General features: G+C 50.7%; 1 protein-coding gene across 2 annotated transcripts in view; it reads right to left on the reverse strand.

Annotated features, from left to right (window-relative positions):
- PLA2G4E (phospholipase A2 group IVE) overlaps window positions 1-24,614 on the reverse strand; it is a 62,304-nt gene that overhangs the window by 23,667 nt on the left and 14,023 nt on the right. Inside the window, exons 1-3 of one of the 2 annotated variants that reach the window (XM_058540452.1) lie at window positions 11,897-11,992; window positions 6,865-6,937; window positions 51-187 (exon numbers count right to left, since the gene is read on the reverse strand). In XM_058540452.1, coding sequence (XP_058396435.1) covers window positions 51-187; window positions 6,865-6,937; window positions 11,897-11,992 — 306 coding nt within the window. Of the gene's footprint in view, window positions 1-50; window positions 188-6,864; window positions 6,938-11,896; window positions 11,993-24,614 lie in introns of those variants that run through there. The other variant, XM_058540451.1, reaches the window with a different exon arrangement.

The following is a 24,614-nucleotide window of genomic DNA, read 5'->3' on the forward strand; positions in this document are numbered from 1 at the left end:
CAGGCAAGGAGGGGGATAGAAATGCAGGCAGGGCAGCCTCCACTTCTCACCTTCACTTGGCTCTGGATCTGGAAGTTGAAGGATTCATTCCACTCTGGGTTTGGACAGTTGGAGATGGTCCTAGTCCTCAGCCTCTCATGAGAGGCGGTGGGCAGCCAGAGGCTCACAAAGCAGTCTGTCTGGCTCACTGTCCAAGGAAACAAGGGTGGGAGGGAAGGTGAGGAGCCAATCTAGGTCCAGAGAGGAGAGTGTAGAGTCAGAAGAGAAGTTCAGGCAAGTCACTTCCAGAGCAAGGCATCATCTCAGCTTCAGGTCCCCTCCTGACTCATGGCTCTGACTCTCTAGAGACTTTTGTCCCAGAACTCCAAGAAAGCCATAGCCTGCAGGCTAGAGGTTTCACAGAGGGGGACCTAGGTCCCGCTGACCATTCTCATGGACACAGATGGCCTCTGGCTCTTATCAGAAGCTCCCTAGTTCTCCGAGCAAACACCTGCTGGTTTGGGACAAGCCATGACCACGTAGTTTTCCCTCTGCCAGGGGAAGATCTAGAGGACCAGCCCACAGGGTCCAGTTTACCTCTTGCCTTAGCCCAACGCACCAGGGAAACCAAAGTGGGGCCCACCTCTTCCTCTGGGCTGAGGAGAAGCAAGGATTAGAAGGGACACAGTCTGCTGTGAGTCAGCCCAGAGGGCCCCGATGGGAGAAGGCTTGGGGGAACAAGCTATTCAGCAGCATCTAGGAGCAGGGACCACCATCCACATGTGACTTAATGTCTCAACTGCACCCTGCTGGCCTCTTCATACCTACACTGGTCTCCCAGCACGAGGGGTGCGACCCAAGAAACCCTCTCATCTGAGGCCACGTACTTTGTTTCTCATTTGAAATGAACAACCCAAGGATGCTGCTGCTGAATGTGCTCTGGAGAAGGGACAAAGGCTTTGATCCCAACAGTCCCTCACAAAGTGGAGGAAGGCCTCCCAGGTCTTCTGGTTGGAGCAATAGAAGGCATAAGGTGAAAAATAGTCTGGCCTGGTTCTCTCCCTCCATTCTACCTGGGAGGAGGGAGGAAGAGGTGCTATGACTATCCTTTTCACTCTCCTCGCAATCTGCTGGGGTAATTTCCAGGATACACACCAGATATGTAGAAAGTGGTAAAAGTCAATACAGTTTCCAGGGTCAGAAAGTCCTCCAGATGGTAAAGCTGATGCGAGGACAGGAGTTCTGTACTGGTAGGACTGAGTCAAACGGATTGTAATTATTATTGATAATGTCCTGTGAGAGTGGAACTAGAGGTGTGCCCCTGGACTGACTTAGTCCTACGTTGTCACTACGCTGAGAATTTTATCAGAGTTAATAACCACGGTTTGCATCACAAGCATCCCTAGCTTCTGATTTCATCCCCGATGTCTGGTTAATCTTTGAGGGCTCACCATTCAGTGAATTGGAATTCACAGCCCTCCTCCTTTTGAATAAAGATGAGATGACACTGTCCTTTAGATGTCATAATTATCATTTAATCCAGACACAAAGAATGACCAAAACCCAACAGAGTCAAAAGAAAATGATGACCTCATCATCCCCACGCATCCCCTCCATGCCCAGCCTGCTCCTCCTCACTGTCAGCTCAGGCGTCCAGGCCAGACACCAAGCATTGTCCTTGACTCTCACATGGAATCGATTTGACTCCTTGGACTTCTTGAGCCTGTCCACTTCCTACTTGCACTGACACTGCCTTGGTGCAGGCCACCATCATCTCTGCTGCTGCTTCCTGATCGGGCACTCTGTCTCCTGTCTTGCCCTCCTCTAATCTTTTCTGGTTTCTCAAGAGAAACCAGAGGTCTCTTTTTAGATCTGACCATATCAGTCCCCAGTTTAAGATCCTTCAATGGCTCCCATCTGCCCTCAGGAAGGTGTCCCAACCACTCAACGTGGCTGCCCCTCCCACTTTCCCAGTCTCTACCTCGTCGTTCCACCCTCCCCTTCCCCCACACTTTAGACTCCAGCCAAACCCAATCACTTGTAGGTCCAGAAGGTGCCATGCTATGTTGCCATTCTTTCTGCCTAGAGCACCCTTCTCTTCCACTTTCACCCACCCTTCCCCTGGCTAGCCCCTTCAGGTTTCAGAAGGCACCTCCTCTGGAAGCCTTCCCTGAGCCCCCAAGTCTGGGCCAGGTGCCCCTCCGAGCCTAGAGCCCTCTGCTCTTCTCCTGGGGGAGCACAGGCTACCCTGCGTGCAATGGCAAGTGGGCATGTCTGTCTCCACCTCTCGCTGAATGCTGGGAGGCCTGAGAGATGGGTGTTTGCAGCCCTGGGAACATAGTCAGCATGCACCAGGAAAACATTTGTTGAATAAGTGAATGAACTGAAAAACCTGACTTCCTGTTATAGCGCTGTATCAGTATCCCGGAAATTCTGGGCCGAGTCACCGCAGATACAGGTAAGCAAGTCAGCATGTGTAATCGCTCTGCCCATAGGGAGACTCACTGGAGACTGGCTCAGTCCTCCTGGACCCTTCCCTTGGCTTTGCCTGGACACTGGCCACTCCTCCTGGGCCTGGAAGGTTCTCTTCAGGTCTGCCTCCTATACGTGAGGAGTCTGCAGGCAGGGACCCCACCCACTCTACACCCATTTGCTTAGCATGATTTGATGGACCCTGGAAAGGCCCTTTTCCCTCTAAAATCCCTTTCTTATCATCAGTCCATGCCTAAAATTCTCCCATTAAACCCATTAAATAAAATCTCAGTGTTTTCGGCCTAAAGCTTAAATCTCTAGTTAAGATAAAAATACTCCTGGAACAGACAGGATTGATCAGACACCTACACTTCAAACACTAACTCATTTTTCAGGGTCCGGCCCCGTGGCGTAGCAGTTAAGTGCTCGCGCTCCACTGCTGGCGGCCCAGGTTCAGGTCCCGGGCGCACACCGATGCACCACTTGTCAGGCGGTGCTGTGGCGGCATCCCATATAAAGTGGAGGAAGATAGGCACAGATGTCAGCCCAGGGCCAGTCTTCCTCAGCAAAAAGAGAAGGATTGGCATGGATGTTAGCTCAGGGCTGATCTTCCTCACGCACCCAAAAAAATTTGTTTTTCAGTTCCTTCACAGAGAGCTCTCCTTCCTCCTCCCCCATAACATGGGGAAGCAGGAGAGTGCAGCCCCAGGAGAGGGTAATCCTGGGGATGGAGGGATGATGGAGGAAGGTTGACTATCTGGGGCAGACATCATTAGCTGACCGTAAGGATGCTGACTGAGGTGTTGGCAATGAAGAATGGTTAAGCAGCAATGACCCAATTCTGAGAATTTCAGGGACTGCAGGGGATTTCCCAGGCATGGATGGGTCCTAATCGTTGTTCCTCAGGCAGTGACAGAGGGCGGGGTCATCTGAATGATGTCTCCTTTCCTGGAGTGTGGGTGGCAAAGATGACTCAGTGACCTCTACAGAGGATGAGGACATTGTCTCCCTGATACCTCTGGAGACACCTGCCTCACACCCCATGGGGTGCTGGTGTGAGTTTTAGTTTATAAATTAAAAGTTTAATTTATTGGGGTCGGCCCTGTGGCTTAGTGGTTAAGTGTGCGCGCTCCGCTACTGGAGGCCCGGGTTCGGATCCTGGGCGTGCACCAACGCACCACTTGTCTGGCCATGCTGAGGCGCCATCCCACATACAGCAACTAGAAGGATGTGCAACTATGACATACAACTATCTACTTGGGCTTTGGTGAAAAAAAAAGGTGGAGGATTGGGAACAGATAGCTCAGGGCTGATTGTCCTCACACACAAAAAAAGTTTAATTTATTAAAACTCTTGACAGCTGGGAGGTTTCCGGGCTGACACTCTCCAAGTCCTGGGCTAGGGCTGGGTGGCGTGCTCCTTGAGGAGAGACTCATCCCTGAATCTCATCCCTTTCAGGTTCTTTCAAATCTTGGGGAACTCAGGCACACGTTCGAGGACTAAGCAAGAGGGGACCTCATTTTTGATTGACACTAGAAGGGACACATTTGGGGCGAGAGTAAGTCAGGGCCTGAAAGGCATCAGGAGAGTCTCAAACCCAACCCAGGCAAGGCAGCAACAGAGCCCAGGCCATGACCCCTGTAGGCTCCAGACACAGCGTGACCTGTGTGGACACCCCCAGACATCATACATGCCCCCCATCCTGTTCCTCAGGGGAAATGAGGAAAACATAAACAATAACAGCCTTCCCAAAGGGGACAGGGTACCCCTCCCAGAGGCAGCCTGTGTGCCAGAGGGGCAGGTGGGGAAGGGAGAGAGGGGATGGGAGAGCCAGACATCTGCCTGTTTCTCTGGCTGCCTGCTCCCCCAGCCGGATCCCCACCTCTGGGGTCTGCAGGTGACAGCTGTGGCAGGGAGAAGACAGAAGAAAAGGCCCTGGACACTGGGGAAGTCTGAGCACACAGGTGCATGAATGTCATGAGAGCATGCAGCCAGGGTGACCTGCAGGGCTGGGACAGACACACATCAAGAGGGGTGGAGGCAGGCAAGTGCAGCTGTGGGCCTGTGGGAGCTGTGGTTGTCCCCAAGGGGAGTGGGGTGAACTCTGCCTGAGAGGGAGTGAAGTGTCTGAGTGACACTCCATGGCATGGGCAAGAAAGGCAGCCAGGCCCCAGGTCCAGGGGACACTTCCAGGCCTCAGATCACTCACTGGGGGCTGGAAGGCCCCGAGAAGCCTGAGAAGTCCTGAGCCCTCTGGTCGGTCTCTTGGCAGACCCAGGCCCAAACTGGACTTTTGCTGGAACTGCTCCCCCTGGCACGGGCTCTGGACACCTTCGTCCTCCAGGGTACCCAGGCAGAATCCTGCCTGATGCTTTCTCTGGGACTCCAGGGCCCTCCCTCTTCCGCCCTTCACACTCATCCCTGCATTGCAACAACAGTTTCCTAGCGAGTTCCTCAGCCTCTCCCCACCTCTGTGCAGCACAATCTGCATATGAGCCCTCAGGAAGTCATGTGATCCCTTCCTCAAGAACTCAGGTGCCCCCTCACTTAAAGCAGGAAACCCCCTCTGCCTGGCTGCCTGGCTCTCCACCAACTGGCCCTTGCTTTCACAGACTAGTGAAAGGAACTCAAGGGTGAGTTTGGAAGCATTTAACTGTTTTTATGTTAAGGAGACACAACCAGCAACCACCCTGAAGCTAACCAAGCCTCCCTACAAGTGGTACCCCCCTGACCTTGCCTTAATTTTAAAATGAAGATCTCTTCAGGAGGAGATTAAGCTGTAATCTGCAGTGTATGTGGAAGCATGTTCTTCAACTGAGCCTGCACAAGTTAATACCCGCCTTTCCCTTTTGAATATTCGTTCCCCATCTGAAATAAAAATTCCTGCTTCCCTTTGTTCAGGGACGCCATGACTTTGGAAATGACTCCTCATGGCCTCCTATTTGCTGCAAATATACTTTACTTTGTGAGACAACTTCCACTGGTGTAGAGTCTTATTTAACTCACCAGGAGGCGAGCCCATTTGGTTTGGTATCACAGCCTCCTTCTCCTGGCTTGTCCCCTCTGCTCCCCAGCTCTCCAGACCTGGGACCAAACACTGCTTCCACTTTAGGCAATCATTACCCTCATGTGCAAAATGGGCCTCACAGCACTACCCTCAGTCTGTCGGGAGGATCAAATGGTGTTTGGACGTCTGGCCCAAGGCCAGCCCCCAGCAGGTGCTCAGGGGATGCTCCTCTCCCCTCCTCAGGACGGCGCCCCTGGCAGATTGGGCTCCCCGGCCTCTGGATGCTCACACCCTGCCCCTCTCAGACCCCAGGTCCTCAATGCAGCCTTCTCTAGCCACTCCCAGCTTTCAGTGTCCTCCAGTTCTAAATTCTGTAGTGACAAGATTAGAATGCCATCTACTATCTAATCCATAACGGCTTTAGGATAGATGTCTCCCCTTGTTAACACGTTCCATACTCTCGGGGTCACGGGTCTGTGTTCTCTCTGCCCCTCTGAGGCCCTCCCCAGCCTAGCTGAATCCTGGGGTGAGGGCAGTGGGAGTATAACAGAGCTTTGGGGAAAGCTGGTGACCCTTGGGCCATTCCTGTGTGGTCACCAGTGAGTGGGGATCCCCCTCAGCCGTGGGGCCTTGACACAGAGCTGTCTCCTCCTTGAGGGCCAAGTTTCCTTTCTGGATTGGGGAAAGATGAGGACAGCATACGGAGGGCTTTTGGTTCTCCTGATTTCTTGAGGAGAGAGACAGGTGTGGAGGGAGCATCCTCCTCACCCAGAGGCCTTCGTTTCTTCCTGAAGCCAGAGACTTCCCTGGATCCCCGTGGCCTGGGTTGCATGAAGGTGAGGTTCAGGCTTCCAGGAAATGGCAGGAACAGCCCTGGAGAGCCAAACCACAGCCATGAGGCTGAACTGCGGAACTGGGTGCTGTGGGGCTTCTGCCGTTGACTCCAGAACCCAATCTGGGATCCATGTCCTGAGAAGGGGCACTGGGACTAGGCTGGCAGCTGGCTCCATGATGCTTAAGGGCCTCTCCTTCCCCTTCACCCCTAACAGCTCCTAAACTCACGCAGAAGCAAGGAGTGCCCAGTATGGGAGAAGCTGGTGCTCCTGGAAATGGATACTAGGGAGGAGGGAGTGAGGAGGAGAGAGTGGGGGAGGGAGGGAGGTGGACCGTGCTCTGGGACGCAGGCAGACTGCAGGGGCTGGCAGTGCCAAGGTTACAGCTGGAGAGAGGGGCCTGGAAAAATGATATAAACCCCAAAGCCTGGTGTACAGCCTGAGTATAGGACATACACACACATGTATGCAAACACACACACACACACCCCTGACCATTTCTCAGCCAGGGTCTCTCTCCATCTGGGCCCCATAAGCAGAGAAGAAGGAGGGAAGAGAGAAGAGAATACTCACCCACATCAGCCTGTCGGATGTTTTTCATCCGGATGACCCTCACTGTCAGCAGATGGCAAGGAGACAGCCCCCTCTGTGGATTGAGAGGACAGTGGACTCACTCTTCAGGCCATGATGTCAGGTGGCCTTGACGGAGAGAGTAGCTCAGGCTGGCCACAGGCTCTCACCACTCGACTCAAGAAGCCTCCCCCAGTCAATCCACGTTTCTGGGCTCTGGAGGACTCCTCTGGTCCCCAGGGGACCCAAGGCGGCCAGGTGAGGGGCTTTCTCCTCACCCGACTCTGAGCCAGCACAGCCTGGAAGAGGGACAGCTTCATGCCTGTTCTGTTCATGTCTTTCCTGAACTTTTCCTGGTTTTGTTCCGCTTGGTCCATGCCTTTCCTGTTTGAATCTCAGGATTGGCAGCCCTTTCCCTAAGAGTTTGCCCAGGCTTAGACAGATCTTTTTACTGTCTTCTCCCAACCTGTGCCCATGGCAGATGCCATTGGACTCTTCCAACTGACCAAACGATTCTATTTATAGAGACCTCTGAGCTGGAACCCTCTATACTCCACACAGTCTACTCCATGTTGCTAGAATCACTTCATACCTTTTTAAAAGGTTGTGATTCTTCTCTATTTAAAATAATATTGGGGTTTGGAGGAAAACATAAAAGTATGAAGGAAAAAAAAGGGTCCTCGTAATCCCACCACTCAGAGACAATTACTGTTATTGTTTTGATGTCTGTCCTTCTAGCCTCTCCTGGGGCTTCATTCTAACCAGCAACAATAGAACGAGGACCCTGGGAAGGCTGTTACTTAGTCTCCGAGATAGATATGTAAGTCGATTTTAGGGTCTCTTCCTCCTCTCTCCCCAACAGCTGCCTCAAAATCAGAACAAAAGCCAGACTGGCAGGCATACATAGGTCTGAGGATCTTCTGTGAGATTAACTCTGAAATAGTGAATGTCTTCATGGTCAATAACTGGCTCTAATGGCTTTGCTTTGAGCTTTGTACCTTGGGTCGAAGGCCACACCCCCACTTCTCCTCTGGTTCTGGAAATGTGGCTGTGGCCTTTGGCCAGAACCCCTCTGGGCGCATGGGCTCCTCATTTCTCACTCCACACCCGGGCAGAGCGGTCATCCTGGTCTGATCTGGTGAGGAGGCAGGAGTCAGCTTTCATCAGCAAAGCAGTTCTGGTAAAGCCTATTCCCATTGGCCCACTTTCTCAGAGGGCAGCTAGAGTTCAAGTGGGGAGCCATCGGAAGCCTCAGTCCAGGCAGGGGTCAGTCTTCAGGGATATTTCATAGTGTTCAAGGTCTCTGAACCCGGGGCCATGGTCCTCGTGGCCGTCACAGCCCTTCTCTTGCCTCCAGGAGGGGCGGCCCTTGGCCCTGCCCGGCTTCCTTGTGTCTTGTCTGAAGGGAACGAGCCTCCACAGCTTCCTGTAGGACCTCACTAGAGGTCTCCCTGTCTTCCAGGAAATGTTCTCTGCTGTCAGCTGACCCTGATACCTTCCAAAGACCATTTCTTCCTACCCTAACTCAGCAGCACTAACAACATCAGTTACCCTCTGTTGAGTGTCTGCCATATGCTAAGGCTTGTGTATATAATCTCTACATTTTATCTGCTCGATCCTTAGGACACTCCCACGAAGCAGTTATTCTTAGCCTCACTTTACGGATGGAGAATCTGAGCCTAGGTCCTTTGACAGGCAGCACTCAGCTAGAATCAGAGGAACCCAAGTTGGAATCCAGTTCTAATTCTCTGGCCCGTGTTCATAACCACTACTGTATTGTCACATCACTTGAAAGCAGCCCCTGGCAAATGTGAATTCAGGTGCTGCTTGCCCTCATCTCCTCTTTCTCCGTCTTTTCCTCTTAGAATTTACTTTCCTGACAGATTCCTCTTTTCACTCTGAATCCCTCAGCGCCCAAAAATAGCCCCCAAACTCTGGAGTCCTTTTACTGGGAGTCCTCTTACTAGCAGCATTTCTCTGACACCTTCCACAATCTCTCTCTTTTTTAAACAGCAGAGCACATCAGAACCTAAGGGTTCTTGGAGAAGTTCCATTTTGCAGGAGACACAGAGGGCTCCTTTGTGGTCCTCCTTGAGCCTTAGCTCATACCTTCTAACTCAGGAATTTGCAGGAAAGACCCAATTTCACAGCACTCTACAAAGTGCTCTTACATCTTGCCAGCAGGGAGACAGAACCTGGCAGGGGGGGTTGAGAAATAGCCAGGAGGGGCCATGCTGGGAGGAAGGCAGTGGGAACATGGGACTCAGGTCTTGGGCCCAGATGATTCCAGGAACCAGGTCTGTGAAAAATGACCTTCTTGGATTAAAATGAATGTACATATTTTGTTCCCGATATAATCAGCTCAATTGGAGTGGTGGTTGAGATAAGCAAAACTTCGTGGCCCCAGAGGTAATTGATACACAGTGGAAAGATCCAATAGAACAAAGCACAGCATCTGTGACTGTGCAGATGGGAACCAGAAACCAGCGAGATTACGGAACCCGTCTATGAGGTAGCTCATGGTGTGGTCAAGGTAAAACCTTTAGGGACTTGGACAAGCCCGTCCCTAGGATAGGATGCCCTGGCTGGGTATCAGGGTGAAAGTCAAAATATTTAACCACAGGCACGGCCAGGTGCTGAGCCAGCTGGGCTGCAGCCCTGGAGCAGGGATGGGAATTAATCCTTCAGTTCATGGGGGCATTGGAGGGTCCTGGGGTAAGGACCAGGGAGCACTCAGGAGGTTGGAGTTCAGGGCAGGAACAATTTGGCAAATAGTACAGACACAATATTTAGACACTTTAATAACCAGTATAGCTGTGTGGGGAGGATGGGTTGGATAGTAGTTTTCTGGGAAGCCATGTGGGAGAGAGGTCCCATTGCTCGGACTGCAGACACACACACTCCAGCCTCCTCCCTGGCCTTGGTCCCCAGGGCTGATCTTGCAAGGACTCCATTTCCCCTGAGACCTACTCAGGATGGGGGGATCTTGCCAGCTCATATGGAAAAGATGTAGCCCCTTGACTTTCAGGATTGGCTATTATGCAATTCAATATTAGCCCTCCCACCCCCTAACTTTACAGATAGGACCTTGGTGGGCAGGTTGGGGAACACAATTCATCACCCGTTTCTAGTGTGCCAGGCCCTCACTCCACATGGGGTGCATTGCATCTGCTCTTATCTACCCCTCCAACCACACTCCGAGGAAGGTCCCATTATCCCTGCTTTGCAGAGGAGAAGACTGGGTTTATGGAGATTGCATCTCACACAGGGTCACACGGCCTGGAAGTGGCAGGGCTGGGACTCAGGTACAGGTCTACCTGACCGCGGGGCAGCGTGCTTTCCGTCCACCTGGAGGCTGGCTCTCACCGTAAATTAACCGAACCAGCTAAAAGCTTGCTCCAGGTCATGCACTAGACTAGTTAATAACAGAGGCAGGAGTAAAACCCTCAGCTCCCAATTCGGGGCTCTCCCTATACCCCAAGAGTCTAGCTGTCACCACAGATCAGTCAGAAGAATGTTTAGTTACAGATGGGCTTCCAGGGTCGGGCTCTCAGGTAGGGTGGAAGTTGGGGGGAGGGTCTGACAACCACGTTTCAGAGGTGGCAGGTCTGATGCCCATCCCTGCACCAGGCATACTCTAACCAAACTATCTCATGTGGTCTGGGGTCCTGGAGAAGGGAAGACAGCTCCCAGGGAGCCTGTGGGAACTCCCCTCCCCAGGGCCTCTCAGGGCAGGCCTGGTTGGTGATGCCACCTCCTCCTCCCCAGGGAGCTGGGTGTTTCCAACAGTTCCTTGCAACAACTGTGTCAGAGCTCAGAACAGCTTCCAGGAGGTGTGGGCCCTCGCTAAAAGGACAGCTTCCAGGAGGTGTGGGCCCTCCCTAAAAGGAGACCATTGGGATGGAGACTTTATGGGATCCCAGAGCATTCCCAGCTAGTCTGAGCAACATGCCAGACCAGGGGTCACCTGGGAAGAGCTACCATGGCAGTTTTCCTTCTCATCACCCAGGCTAGGTGAGGAGTCAGGGCAAGAAGTCCAAGCTCAGAGTCATGTGGACCCCCCAGGACCTGAAAGGGACAGGTGCAGTTCTCAATTGCTTCACTCCCCGCTTCAAGGTAGGCTCTGTCCTTTCTGTGGAAGATCTCTCCCAGCCCAGGTTCCAGGAGTCTCAAGAAGACTGGAGAGGCAGGAGCAAGTGCTGACTAGAGGCCCTTCCAGCCCCCCAAGGGCTGTGGGGAAACATGGGCACACCCCAGAAGATGATGTCTATCCTGGCCAGGGCAGGGGAGCACTGGGCACCAGGCAGCATGAAGCTCCCCTCCTTGGGCTCCTTGGAGACTGAGCAGGGTCTCCATCTCCCACTCCAAAGGGACAAGTTCAGGGCATCACTCATCTCACTTGGTGATTTAGTGTGGGCTGGGGGATGGGGATGAGGAAGAAGTTACTGCTGACAGTCCTCGCCATGGTGTGCCTACCACGGCAAATTGGGAGATTGAGGTAAATGAGAAAGCTGAGCCAGAGCTGGTCCAGAACTCCGGCATCCCCACCCATGGACCTGGGGTCTCCCTGAGAGGCTGCAAGGAGTTGGATGGACCCAGGAGTCTTGACCATAGACCCAGATGGGACGCTTCTTGGCTGATGGTGACAGATTGGCAATGCCACTGATCCTCACCAGACACCACACCCTCACACAGCATGGCAGTTTCGGATGTCTACAGGGTATATGCCCACTTGCCGCCAGGATAGGGAAAGGTGGATCCACCCCTGGCAGTGCTGAGCACTGTCTACCTGGGTGCTGGCCTGGTCCCAGGGTGACCCTGAGCTGCTCCACGGTGCCTTATCAAGCCCGTGAGTACCCTCAGCTGGGCCGTACACCCAGGAGCCCGAGCCCCAGCTGGGCCAGACCGTGTCCCCAGGTGCTAGGTAGGGGCTGCCCCAGCCCAGGTGCTCCATGTCTCCAGAGTCTACGATGCTCCCAGCCCTCAGCTCCTGGCCTCAGCTCCTGGCCCCACCCACCCAGCACTGCCCCCTCACCTCCAAGGCACAGGTGGCTGAAGGCCTGCCATCTTCTGCTTGGCATGGGTCTGGCAGGTAGTGGAAGACCCAGGAGGGCATCTGCCTCTGGAGCATCGTGGCGGCTCTCCAGCTGAGTGGTGAGATGGGGAATTTATACTCTGACTCAGGGCTCCGCCCTCTGGATGCCTCTTGGCAGTGGCTGGGATTGTTGGGGGAGGGGTTAAGGAGGGTGTAGAGATATGAGGGCCCTGGCCTAGGCCTCTAGACCTGACCCTCAGGTCTTCAGATCTTGGAAACACAGGGACCAGCAAGGGCTCTGGCCCTTGGGGTCAGTGGCCTGCTGCCCCCAGAAGGTCAGAACCACCTGGCTGACCAAGGGACTAGTGGGTGGCAAGAAGAAAATGCTGGACCGTCATAACTTTAGGATTGGCCCAGACATGCTTTGGGAAAGCCCTCTCTCTTCATCTTATAGGGGTCATGGCTCATATATATCCCTCTGGGAGGATGGTTTCCTCCCTCCTAATTCCACTTAGTCCCATGACTTGGTACCCCAGGAGCTGTGGGCGGGGGCCTCATGGGAGTCGGGGACCATGGTCAGGGTTCCCAAAGTCAGAAGGTGAAGAAAGGAAATAATTGCCTGAATCCTTGGTGAGGAGAGGGTCAAGGGCAAGTGCCCCCTCCCTGCCATCCTGGGAGGCTGGCTATAGAGAGTGTATGCCTCGCCCATGCCTGGTCTCAGGGCCCCTTAGAGGATGCTCCCACCCTGCCCCGCTGATCCCTATCTCTGGCCTGGTGGCTGGCTCATTGGGGCCTGCTGAGGAGACTCCACCTTCTCGCTGCCTGGCTGGATACAAAGGGCGTTTCCTGCCTGAGCTGTCACCTGGGGCCCCACAACCTGCTTTTCTGGCCCACAGATTAGACTGATTTTATGAAACTGAGGGTGAGATCTGCACACAGGGCTGGCTGGGCCTGAACGTGGGGGTGGAACCCAGTCAGTGGTGTCTGTGAGACCTCTTCCCGCCAGGTAGAGGCGTCACCCACCCTGCTCCCCTCTGCTTGCCAGGTCCTCCAGCTTGCAACCTTCCCTGCCCCTGCCATCTACCCCACTACCAAGGACACAACTCAGCACCCACACCCCTCAGTGGACTCCATTGAATTCAATTTAGTTCACAACTTAGTGAGCACCTACTGTATACTTGCTGCTAAGAGAGGAAATTCCAGACTTGAAGTTGCTGACAGCCCAGCTGGGGAGCCAAATACATTCAACCTCTCAGTAGCTCAGAGGTCCAAGTATCCTATGGTAACATGGGGTATTCTAGAAGGATCAATGTAAATCCTTCACATTTGTAAATTTCTGTGGTTTACAGAGCTCTGTCACACAGCTAATAACTGGCGAGGGAGCACAGAAGATGGAAAATGGATGTCAGCTGGGAAGGGAAAGAGGATCTGAGAAGGCTTCATGGAGGACGTGGCATCTGAATTGGGTCTTAGAGGATAGATAAGATTTCTTCAGTTAATGGTAGGTAGGAAGGGCATGGTAGGAGGAAGGAATAGCATAAGCAAGAGCAAGAATAGGGAGGCCAGAAAGCAGGGTATGCCCAGGGATGCAAGTGGTCTGGTGTCAGAGTAGTGAGTTGTGTGGGAGGAGATATGGGGGAGGAGAGCGGGACACAGGGGGTGGTGGAAGTTGGCAGAGAGAAGGGAGGTTTTGTGAAGGAACAAATCTGGAAAGATACATTAGGGCCCAATAGTTGTGACCCTCACAGGCCACAGGCTTTAAATTTGGACTTATTCTGTAGGCAGTGGGAGCCATTGATGGTTTTTGAGCAGGACAGTGACATGATCAAAGCTGAACTTTAAGAAGGCAATGGTGGGGCTGGCCCGGTGGCGTAGCAGTTAAGTTCGCGCGTTCTGCTTCAGTGGCCTGGGGTTCGCTGGTTTGAATCCTGTCGCAGACCTACTCAGCGCTCATCAAGCCATGCTAAGGCGGCTTCCCATATAGAAGAGCTACAACTCTACAACTATGATACACAACTATGTACTGGGGCTTTGGGGAGAAAAAAGAAAAAAGAGAAAGATTGGCAACAGATGTTAGCACAGGGCCAATCTTCCTTAAAAAAAAGAAAAACAAGAAGAAGGCAATGGCGATTGATGTTGTGGGCAACCGAACCCACACCACTACAGGGTCCTGAAGGTGACGGGGTGAAGAGTGGGATGAGGTCCAGGAGACCTCTTCCCTGAGGATCTGCCTGTCTCTCCATTCCCTCCACTCCCCACCCTTCCCCATCCAGTAGGCCCAGGGCAAGCCCAAGACTCCAGGGCATACCTCAAAGCCTGGTACTTGATCCTCTTTGGGCTGCAGAAGCCCAGCCGCAAGCTCCCGCCCCCACCCTGCTCCGTCCATCCTAGGCAGAGCCTGGAAATTCTAGGTCTCCAGCCCTGTATTTCCTCATGGGCCATGAACTCCTCAAGAGCAGGGCCTCATTTTAATTGAATGAAACCAAATTGAATAGGAGGCTAAAAGGAGGTGGGGTAGAAGTTCCTTCCTCTGCACCCTCCGCACAGCCTCTGACCCAGGTGAGAGCTAATACTGAGAGCTGGTGCAACAGGAAACTGAGTGGTCCAGTCTACCAGCAAGCTCTTACAGACTGCCTACTGTGGGCCCGGCCCCGTGCTGACTGCCAGGGCGGGATCTGGAAGGAAATGACAAAGGATTTATGATCTAGTGAAGGGAGAAGAGGCGGCTGGATTAAGTGGCAAATTGTCCAGTGTGGACTCTAAGTAGGGCAGGAGGGGACAGAGGACCCTGTGGGGACGGTGGGAAGCGGGCTGGGAGGGTGAGTGAGGAGTGCCAGGCAAAGAGGCAATGTCCACACGGCAGAGTGAGGGGTGCCTCACGCCCTCCTGTACTCTGGTAGGTCTCCAAGTGAGCGTACAATTTAAGCTGAAACAGTGTTCTTGATGTGCAACTGATGCTCCAAGTCTCCACCTCGCCCCCCGAGTTCCTCCATGTGGAAATCTGAAGCTGTCTCTGCACAAAGTGGAAGGGACTGAGTTCCTTTCCACCCAGCACCCTCTCCTCCTAGATGAGCAGGAAGCCTGAGATCACCCCAGAGACCCCCATCTGCATCCTCTGAGGCCTCTACCTCTGGCTGTGTCCGGGGGCTCGTTAACCGACTCCCACTGATCAGGGTGACCGGGATCTGCCTCTTGCCAGCAGCCTCTTGGCCTGAGGTGACTCAGCACTGAAAAGTACGTTCCTCCCAGGGGCTCAGCTGACATCACTCCCCTGCGAACCCAGCAAGGACGCATTCCTCACCTTTCCTCTTTCAAGATGCCTCAGGCGCCTGTCCCTTCCTTGCCACCGCATCAGCTGCACCTGTCTCTCAGCCTCCTCTGCCTCCCCCGATTCATCCCACACACAGCTGGCTGGCCAGCGAGCTTTGTAACCACCCCCTTCAACCCGTCATTCTCCTGCTCAAACACATCTAATGCTTTTCCAGTCTTGCCAACAAATTCTGGGTTCCAGTACCTTCCATAAACCACGTAGAGCCCAGAAAGAGCCCTATGTATAGTGTACGGAATTTTAGTATAAGATAAAGGAAGTATTTCCAACCGTGATGAAAGGATGGACTATTCTTTATTGGAAAAACTAGCTCACTATTTAGAATAAAATAAAATTAGAGCCCCAATTCTTAACTACACAAAAATAAATTCCACACAATTTAGATATCTAACCATTAAAATGCAACTATAGAAAATTTAAAATAAAATATTAGAGAATATTTATATGATATTGGGATGAGGAAAATCTTCCTAAACAAGGTACAAAACCTAGAAGCAAATGGGGAACTGTTGCCAGATTTGAACGTACAGAATTGTAAACTTAGTAAAGCAAAAGATTCCATAAGCGCAGTGCTACCTCCAAAATATATTCCAAATTTCCTCCTCTCAGTAAATATCCATGGATTACAAACTCCCCCTTAAAAAATAGTAGTAAAGAGGACAGTGTTACCCTACCAGATTCTAAGATAAACTACAAAGTCACACTAATACAAACAGTATGTTGCTGGCACAAGAACAGGACCAATGGAACAAAATAGAGGGGTCAGAGACAGAGCCTAATATTTAAGGGAACTTCATATATGGTAAAATTGGCACCACGAATCAATAAGAAAAGAACAGACTGTTTAGTAGATGACACGGGCATGAGTGGCTCACAAATAAAACAGCATCCCCACTTAGCACCATATACAGAGATGGACTGTGAATGGGATCAACACATTAAATGGAAAACGATAAAGTTAATAGAAGGCAATGGAGGAGAATCTATGTGTGATCTGGGGGCAAGAAGGATTTCTTCAACAACACTTTGAAACCATGAACCATAAGGCAAAAAATTTCTAAATTTGATTACATAAGAATTTAGGATTTCTGTCAACTAAGAACATACAGAAAAAGTTAATAGATAGCTGACAGAATGACAGAAGATATTTGCAATGCATTTGCAAATCACGAAAGGATTAATATTTAGTATATACAAAGAATTATCATGCAATCCACGAGAAAACGATGACCATGCCAACATAAAAATGGACCAAAGATTTGAACCTGCATTTTACAGGAGGGGAAACCCGAAAAGCGAATAGGTGTTTGAGGAGATGCTCAAAATCATCGGCAGTCAGGGAAATGCAAATGAAAACAACGAGATCTCACTGCAGCCATTAAATTGGAAAACACAGAGAAAGTTGAATAATGGTTGTCTTTCTGCGAGGAGAGAATGGGGAAGGATATGTGGGTACCAGAGAAAAAACACCCAATCAAGAAGGCAAGCATAGGGGGACAATGGGCCATGTCCTCAGCGCTCGGCGCTCCGGTGACACTTTCTCCCTCCAGCTTTTCCCCAGCTTCACTGCCCCTGCTCTAGTCCAAGCCATTATCTTCGCTCATCTCAACTACTGCGTTAACCTAACCAGTCTTCTTGTCTCTGCTTTTGCCTTCCTGTAAGCCATTCTCTACAGAAGAACATGAGTGAGCTCCTAAAAACAGAAGCTGGATTATGTGACCCTCCATAGCTTCCGGGTGCTCTTACTTCTTGCCACGGCTCTCAGAGGCCCCGTGTGGTCTGGCTCCTCATATCTGTTCTACTCCTTCCTCCACACACAAGTTCCAGCTGCGCTGGTCCTCCATGCCCTGAACACGACAAATTCTTTCCCCCATCAGGGATTTTGCTCTTGCTGGTCCTTGGTCTGAAGTCTTTGACCCCGACTCTGCATGGCTGCTCTTTCTCATCCATCATGGCTCTGATCAGATGACATTTTCTCCAGCAGCTCTTCCCTGACCACCTTCCATAGCACGTATGCCTTTCGCCCACCTACTTGCTCCTGTGATGCTCTGGTCACTGATTTAATTTAATTCAATTCCATTTAATTTAATATATCATATCTTGAATTATCTTGTTCATTTATTCTCTTTGCCTCATTCCACCAGGCTGTAACTCTTTTCAGAGCAGGGACTTTGCTTGTCTTGTTCATCAACTGGAAATACCCAATGCCCATCAGTAAAGAAACAGGCAGATGTCAACAGGAATGAAGTGGCTATCATTTATTGAATGTTTACAAAGTGACAAGGACTATTCTATGTATTTTATATTACCTGTGAATTAGATACTATTATTATCTCATTTCAAAGAAGAATTGAGACATGGAGAGGATAAGTAACTTGCTCAGGGTCACCATGGTATGTGAGGGCTGTGATGTAAGTCAGTCTGGCCCCAGAACTTTGGCTGTAACCGCCACACATTCAGCCTCTCAGAAGATGCTACTGTCCTGGAAAATTGGGATTTTCTGTTATGCTCCTATGTTCTGTAGGGGGGAACACAATTCCTCTACCCGCTATGTCCTTCTGGCTGGTATAAGAATTAAATTGACAAGAGACAGAATAACAGGAGAAAATCAAACAAAGTTTAATAACATGTATACGTGGCAGAAACCCAAGAAAACTGAGTAACTCGCAAAAATGTCCAAAGCCTCCACCTTAAATACCATCTTCAGCTAAAGACAAAGGAGGATGTTGGGGGTAGTGGTTTGGGACTTCAAAGGGGAGGAATTTACATGGAGATGGAAAAGCAAATGTGTGGTAAACAAATGTTTGCTGGGCCATCTATAGACAATGAGACCCAAAATAGAACTTTGATAAAAATGGGCTTGCTAGTGCCTTCCTGTCTACCACACCTACTTTATATTATGCTATATTTATCTGATGGTATTTGCTCCTTCCTGGGACAGGCCTTCTGTCTTAAATTCTTTTAGGCAGTTAGGCGGAAGGTTGAAGTTTCTTTCAGAAGTCTTTTGTTCTTAAAAATAAGCCAAAGAGACACATTTTGGGGTGGCCAATTATGACCCCCCACAGTTCCTTGATAAGTAAAGTTCAGTTTCCTGAAACAAACATACAGTGAGTAAATACAGTTTTCACAACATAAAGTAAAATAAACATTATACTCTCCAAGTAGTGGGAGATAAAAAATCAACCACTGAAGTTAACATGTTGAGATATCTCAGAACTTCTGGCCAACAAACTAGACATGACTATTTCATAATGACAAGATATAAAATAAGCATAAATATGACCAGAAACGGCCTTCATCCCAATGTAGGTAATATTTATATTCTTAGTGTTGTCAATGGATTTGGCTCACAAATATTTTCCATCCTTCTTTATCTTTATCACAAGATGTTAAGGCCCGGCTCAGTGCTTTACATTCTCAAAGCATTTGTGTCCACAGCTCAACATTTCTCCATCTCGAGAAATTCCTGCTACTAAAACTTGTGGCCTCTGGTTTCACCTAGATGATAGGTTTTATTTTCCTTCTCTTGACTCTCTCTCACATAGCAAGACTGCCTGGAGCCTTTTGTACACTGAGTTTACTCTTTGTCACTGGTCACCTTTGTGAGGATGACATTGAAACACCTGATTGAATGTGGTATAGTTGGTTAAGGTCTAGACTTTGAAGTTTTATAGACCTGGATTTGAACACTGATTCTGTTCAAATTTATCCCGCTAGAGGGTACATTTATCCCTCTAAGCCAGAGTTGCTCCATCTGTACAATGGGAAGCATAATAGTTCCTACCTCATAGGGTGGTTGTGAAGACTAACTGAGATAAAGGTGTTAGCACATGGCTGAGCCTTGGTGATGGATTCACTGTAAGTGGTGTGATCCACAGTACAGTAACAGCAGAGGCACGAAGACGTCATCCCTGCCCAAGGAGCTCACAACCTAAGTTGGGCGAGACGGGAAGATCATGTAAGTGGTGTCAGGATGATCATGTCACACATGAGGAGAGGTGTGAAAATGTGCTGCTCAGACAGCATGGCCACTCAGGGTTGGGAAGGTCAAAAGAGGCTGCCTGGAGTAGGAAAACTTGAACTTGCCCTTGAAGGAAGAGTAGAGCTCCAATGACTGACGAAGCAGGAAAGGGCATTTTTGTCAGGTGAGACAGCATGAGCAAAAGGATGAAGACTCAGAAAGCAGGTTAAAGAAGCTCCTGGATATCAAATGCAAGGATCACCATCTGTCTTTTGTTGGCAGTGGTGATTCATGGAAGGTGTTTGAGCAGAGTGTTTGAGAAAGACAGCAGGAATGATTAGGCACGTGTGTGGTGATGGGTTGTAATTAGTCTTTGGGTGGTGAACATGATGTAATCTATGCAGAAATACAAGTACAATGATGTACACCTGAAATTTATACAATGTTACCGCAATTAAAAAAAAGAGAGAGAGAGCAAAGCCCACTCCTGTGGGTGGAACAGGCGAACATCAGCACCGTGTGTGCTGGGAGGCAGGCGTGCCTCTTCCCTCAGCCCACTGTGGCTCCTTGGCACACACCTCGGCCTGCAAAAGGCTTCATGATGAATGCCTCTCCCTCTTCCCCTGTGATGAATGGCCTCTGGGTCTTGTCCTATCCACATGCCCTGTGGGCTCCCGGTGCCCCCAGTGCCATGCAGACTCTGCCTCAGATTCTCTAGCTGTCACTCTGGGCCTGAGGGGATGGGGCTCGAGGGATAGATCTGCATGTCTATGGAGGAGGAGGAGGAATCTGGAGCAGGCGGGGTGCGGGGTTGCAGGCTCCCTTCATTTCTCCACTTTGCCTCCGCCTGCCCCTCCAGGCCAGAGCAGAGTCTTGGCCATTTGTGTTTAGGTTGGGCTAAGTCAACTCAGGCAGGCACCATCCTTCTGTCCAGCTGCTTTGCAGGGCTGGAAGAGCCTCTTTCTGGACTCGAGGCTGGATGTTGACAGAGGGCACGTTGGGCAGGAGTCGCCTAGCTGTGGAGCCCATGTGACACGAGGTGCCAGCAGCAGATGACATTGCTAAGTGGCCGCCGTTGACGTTACATCAGTGGAGAACACTCGCTGAGCGCTCACGAGGTGCCTGCCACTGGGTTCTGACTGTGGAGAAACTGATTTTGAACAGAGACTTATTTCCAGTAAGGGACTCTTTGGTCGGGAAATACCCTCTCCTGAGAGTCACAGCTTTACCGAGGAGTTTAAAAACAAAGGGTGAAATGTGATCATTTTAACTAGGCCACTTTGTTTTGTGTTTTCGTCCCTGTGATCCCTGTGGTCCTTTCTTCCCTCAAACTGGCCACTGGTATCTTCCGCCCCGAGGAAGTAGGCCATCTTCAAAATACATAATACAAAGAGAAGGAGAGGTTAAATCTTGGCTTCTGAATTTCTCTAGGCCTCAGTTTTCCTAGAAATAATAGACATGGAAAAATCCTCAGGCAGTCATTGACCCTCTCGTGTGCACTGCCGCCACCAGCCAACAGCACAGGTTTAAGATAGTGTGAGAGACTCTCGGGATCCCAGAGCCGAGAGCGTGTCTGTTCTGCTCCCCACTGGCCTCTGGGAGATGCAGCCTCACAGAAGCGCCCTTTGCCCACCAGAGAGTAGAGGGACGATGCCCGGGCAGACTCATGGAAACTCCAAGGCTGCCTGAGGGGTCCTGGAAGTTAGGAAAGCTGTGCGCCTGTGAGAGGTGGTGGGGCTCACACTAGAACTGTTCAGCTGGGGTTGCTGGAGGCTGAGGTCTCAGCTTTGGTAGGCGGCCCAGGAGGATGATTGCGCTTTTGGTAAACTGATCCTTTGGTGAATCAGCTTCTATGTTTTTACTTTAAAAATCAACTTTATTGAGGTATAATTTAATACAATAAAATGCACCCATTTGATGAGTTTTGACAAATATATACAACTATGTAACCACCACCACAATTAAGATGCAGATCATTTCCTTCATTCTCAAAAGTTGCCTCTTAGCCCTTTATGGTCAATCTTTCCTCTTTTCCCTGGGCCCCAGGGAACCAATGATCTGCTTTCTGTCACTGCAGATTAGATGTGTCTTTTCTAGAGTTTCACATAAATGGAATCATAGTGTTGAGTCTTTTGTGGCTGACTTCTTTTGTTTACTGTAAGGTTTTTGAGATTTATCTATGTTGTTGTATAGAGTTTGTTCTTTTTCATTGCTGTGTAGTATTCCATCATAAAAATATTACAATTTGTTTATCCATTTGTCAGTTCAAGGACAAAGCTGTTTCCAATTTATAGCAATTATGAATAAAGCTGCTACAAACATTTGCACACAGGTTTTTGTGTAAATATAAGTTTTCATTTCTCTTGGGTAAATACCTGTGAGTGGAATGGCTAGGTCTGACTGATTTTTACAAAGTGACCCAGGGCTAGTGTGGTATCATATCTGGGTTCATCTGACAATCCCAGGCCCCTGGACAGAGCCTCCTGTCCTCAGCACTTCTCCACTCTCCCTCCTCTCTCTCGTTTTCTTCTTTCTCTCCCCTCACCCTCCTCTTTCTCTTGTTGGCTTACTTTTTGCCTTCCCCATCCCACAAGTCTCTCCTGCCAAGCTTGAGGGAACGTACAGGGCAGGTGGGGTGGGAGGTGGAGCTCCTGGCTTCTCCCAGAGAGGGGTAACAGGCAGCCCTCACTTTCCTTGGTCCAAAGCCGGCTGACCAAGCACCCCCACAAACTCTGCCAAGTCTCCTGACATCAGCTCCCCAGCCAGGGCACCTGGGGAGACTCCTAGACCCCACAAGGAGAGGGTTGGGGGGTTCTTCTAGCAAGTTCTGCTCTGAGGTACTTTGTCAGGGCTGAGTTTGTCCTGGTGCCATTGTTTTAAGAACTGTATCCAATGGCTCTAATCTACCTCATTCACTGGTGCTCTGTCTTTTGACTGAATGTGGTTCCAGCCAAGTCCTTACAGAGGAACATGATTCCCCACCAGTTCCATCTGGTTCAACCCCCGAGCTGAGGTTCTGCAGTCGCTTCCTGAGAGTTGCTCCCCACCATCTCCCAGGGGAGATGGGGACCAGGCGTTGTTGGCCTAGGAGGGTCCATGAGCAAGAGATGCCTTCATACCAAGTCCTGGGTTTGACAGAGACCAGCAGAGCCAAGGAATGCCTTGGCTTCCTATTGGTTTCAAGGTCAGAGTCCATTTGTGTTCAGGAAGGCACTGTAGTGTGGTGGGCAGAGCACTGGACTGGAAGCCAGGAGTCTCGGGCTCCAGTTCCAGCTCTGCTGTGTGAGACAAACCAAACGGCCCCCCCTTCTCTGGGCCTCACTTTCTTCTTCCGTAAAATGGGAGGTTGGACTAGCTGGGGCCAGAGTCTCAGGAGAGGGATCTGGCGTCTGTACCCCGTCATCATCTCAGGGGAGTCTGAGACACAGCCACGGCGAGACCACAGAACCAGGCGGCCTCGAAGTCCTTTTTTGCTGCTGACTTCTGGAGTCTGGCCTGCCCTGCTGCCCACTGAGGCCGCACCATGCTTGGGCATCCGTTCAGAGTGAGAATAAATGGGGGATTCAGGGTCCTTCAGAATAAGATATGACAGACACCAAACCATGAAAACAGTGTGTTTGATGCCAAAAAGGTGGTACAGCCAAGGATATGGTCAGGAAAGAGCTAAAAGCAACTAAAAATAGGCTGATATTTGGTGAGGGGATAGGAGACCTTATGAGGAGGGCACTGGGAGGGTGTGAAAACAGAGCTTGTTGCTTGTTCTCAGCAGGATCCAGGGCTGATGACTCCTCCTCGCCACTCCCCCGACGTGGCCCTGTGGGGGGGGTGGGGGGGCGGTGGGCGCGCGCACTTGCAAGGGGACGCACGTGTGTGGGGAAGAAGGACCCTGAGCCCTCACTGGAGAATAAAGTCCTGTTGCACCAAAGTGGATTAGCATCATCAGCCCCTGGGGGGCCTGGCATGTGACCCTAACGATCCATTTCCAACTAGCCCTGCCAGACTTGGGATTCCGTGTAAGCCCTGTAACAGGTTCAGGCAAAATTCCCTGAGGATTTTTTGGTGATATTTGGTTGATTCTAAGGTAGTGATCGGAGTCTGAGTTAAAGAGTTTGCACTGAGGAAGTGGAGAGTGGCTGAGTTGTCTCTCTGATAGGAGGCCCACTCCCACCTGGCTGCCTGCCCCCCTTTGCCCCCGCCCAGCCTCCTTACAGGTCCTGCCTGGTTGGCAGATGGTGAGCTCCAGGGCCCAGGCCTGAGAGCAAAGCTGCCAAAAAGGACACACTGGGACAAAGGGCATTCTGGGCGAAGAGGCGGGCGGGGCCAGCCCTTGGGGCTTACTCTGCAGTCAGGCTGCTGTAATCTAGGCAGCGCCCAGGTGAGGCTGAAGGTGTAGGTGACTCAAGCATAGCGGGCGGAAGGGGGTCTCCGGTCTGTGAGGAGCAGAGAAGCTGGAGCTACCACCTGGAGCCCTCCCCCTGGCTGCCTCCAACAGTATGGGAAAGCCACCTCCTGCTGCTAGTGGGTCCTCCAGCTCTGTCCAGAGTGGGCCTGGAGGGAGCTGGAATCTGGCCTCGTGTCCCATGCGTGGGAGCTGCCAGCATTGTAGCGGTGTGGTAGGCGGGAATCGGGGGTTCCAATGCTCTTCCTGGTGAAGCAGATCCTCGGAGGCAAGGACTCTGGGCTCCAAGAGTGCAGACCTGACTCCCTGCTGTACCTGGCCTGGAGACCTCAGCTCCCATTTGCTGCAAACAATAACTAAAGACCCAATTTGAGGGTGATCAACTGACCTGGTTGGCGCAGGACTAAGGGGTTTCCTGGAACAAGGGACTTTCGGTGCTAAAACCAGAGTCCTGGGCAAACTAGGATGATTGGCTACCCTATTTCTAATTTTCCTTGAAAACATTTTTTGAAACAGAGACATATCCAGTATGCCAGACCTGGGATTTACAATTATTTGTATTTATAAGCATTTATAATTACTCCTAGGCTTTATAGCTATTTAAGGCAAAATAATTCGATTATTTTCTGATTTAATTTTGGAGTATATGGACAAAATCCATATGGAACAATTCCAAGTATTCAGGCCAATTCTGAGGTTAAGGGGTGACTGAGTTTGTGTGTGGGATCCCGGTATGTGGACTTAATGACCCCCAGCATCCCTTCCTCTGATAGGAGAACACCCTTTTCCTTTGGGATTTTATGGAGCTATCAATCATGGGGAATCTTCCTCTTCCCTCAAAAGTGGGCCCTTGACCAGTCTGGCCAGTTGGCATTCCCATCCCCTTGACTCAATGATTGGTTCAGGAACAATTAGATCTCCTCCTCTTCCTTCTTCTTTTTCTTTTTAGGATTATATTAGTGAAGAGAGAAAGCGAGAGAGAAAGATATTATTCTTTTCTTTGGATTATGAACTCTAAGGAAGATGTAAA

The sequence above is a fragment of the Diceros bicornis genome, chromosome 5 (assembly GCF_020826845.1).
Source record: "Diceros bicornis minor isolate mBicDic1 chromosome 5, mDicBic1.mat.cur, whole genome shotgun sequence".
NCBI classification, from domain to species: Eukaryota; Metazoa; Chordata; class Mammalia; order Perissodactyla; family Rhinocerotidae; genus Diceros; species Diceros bicornis.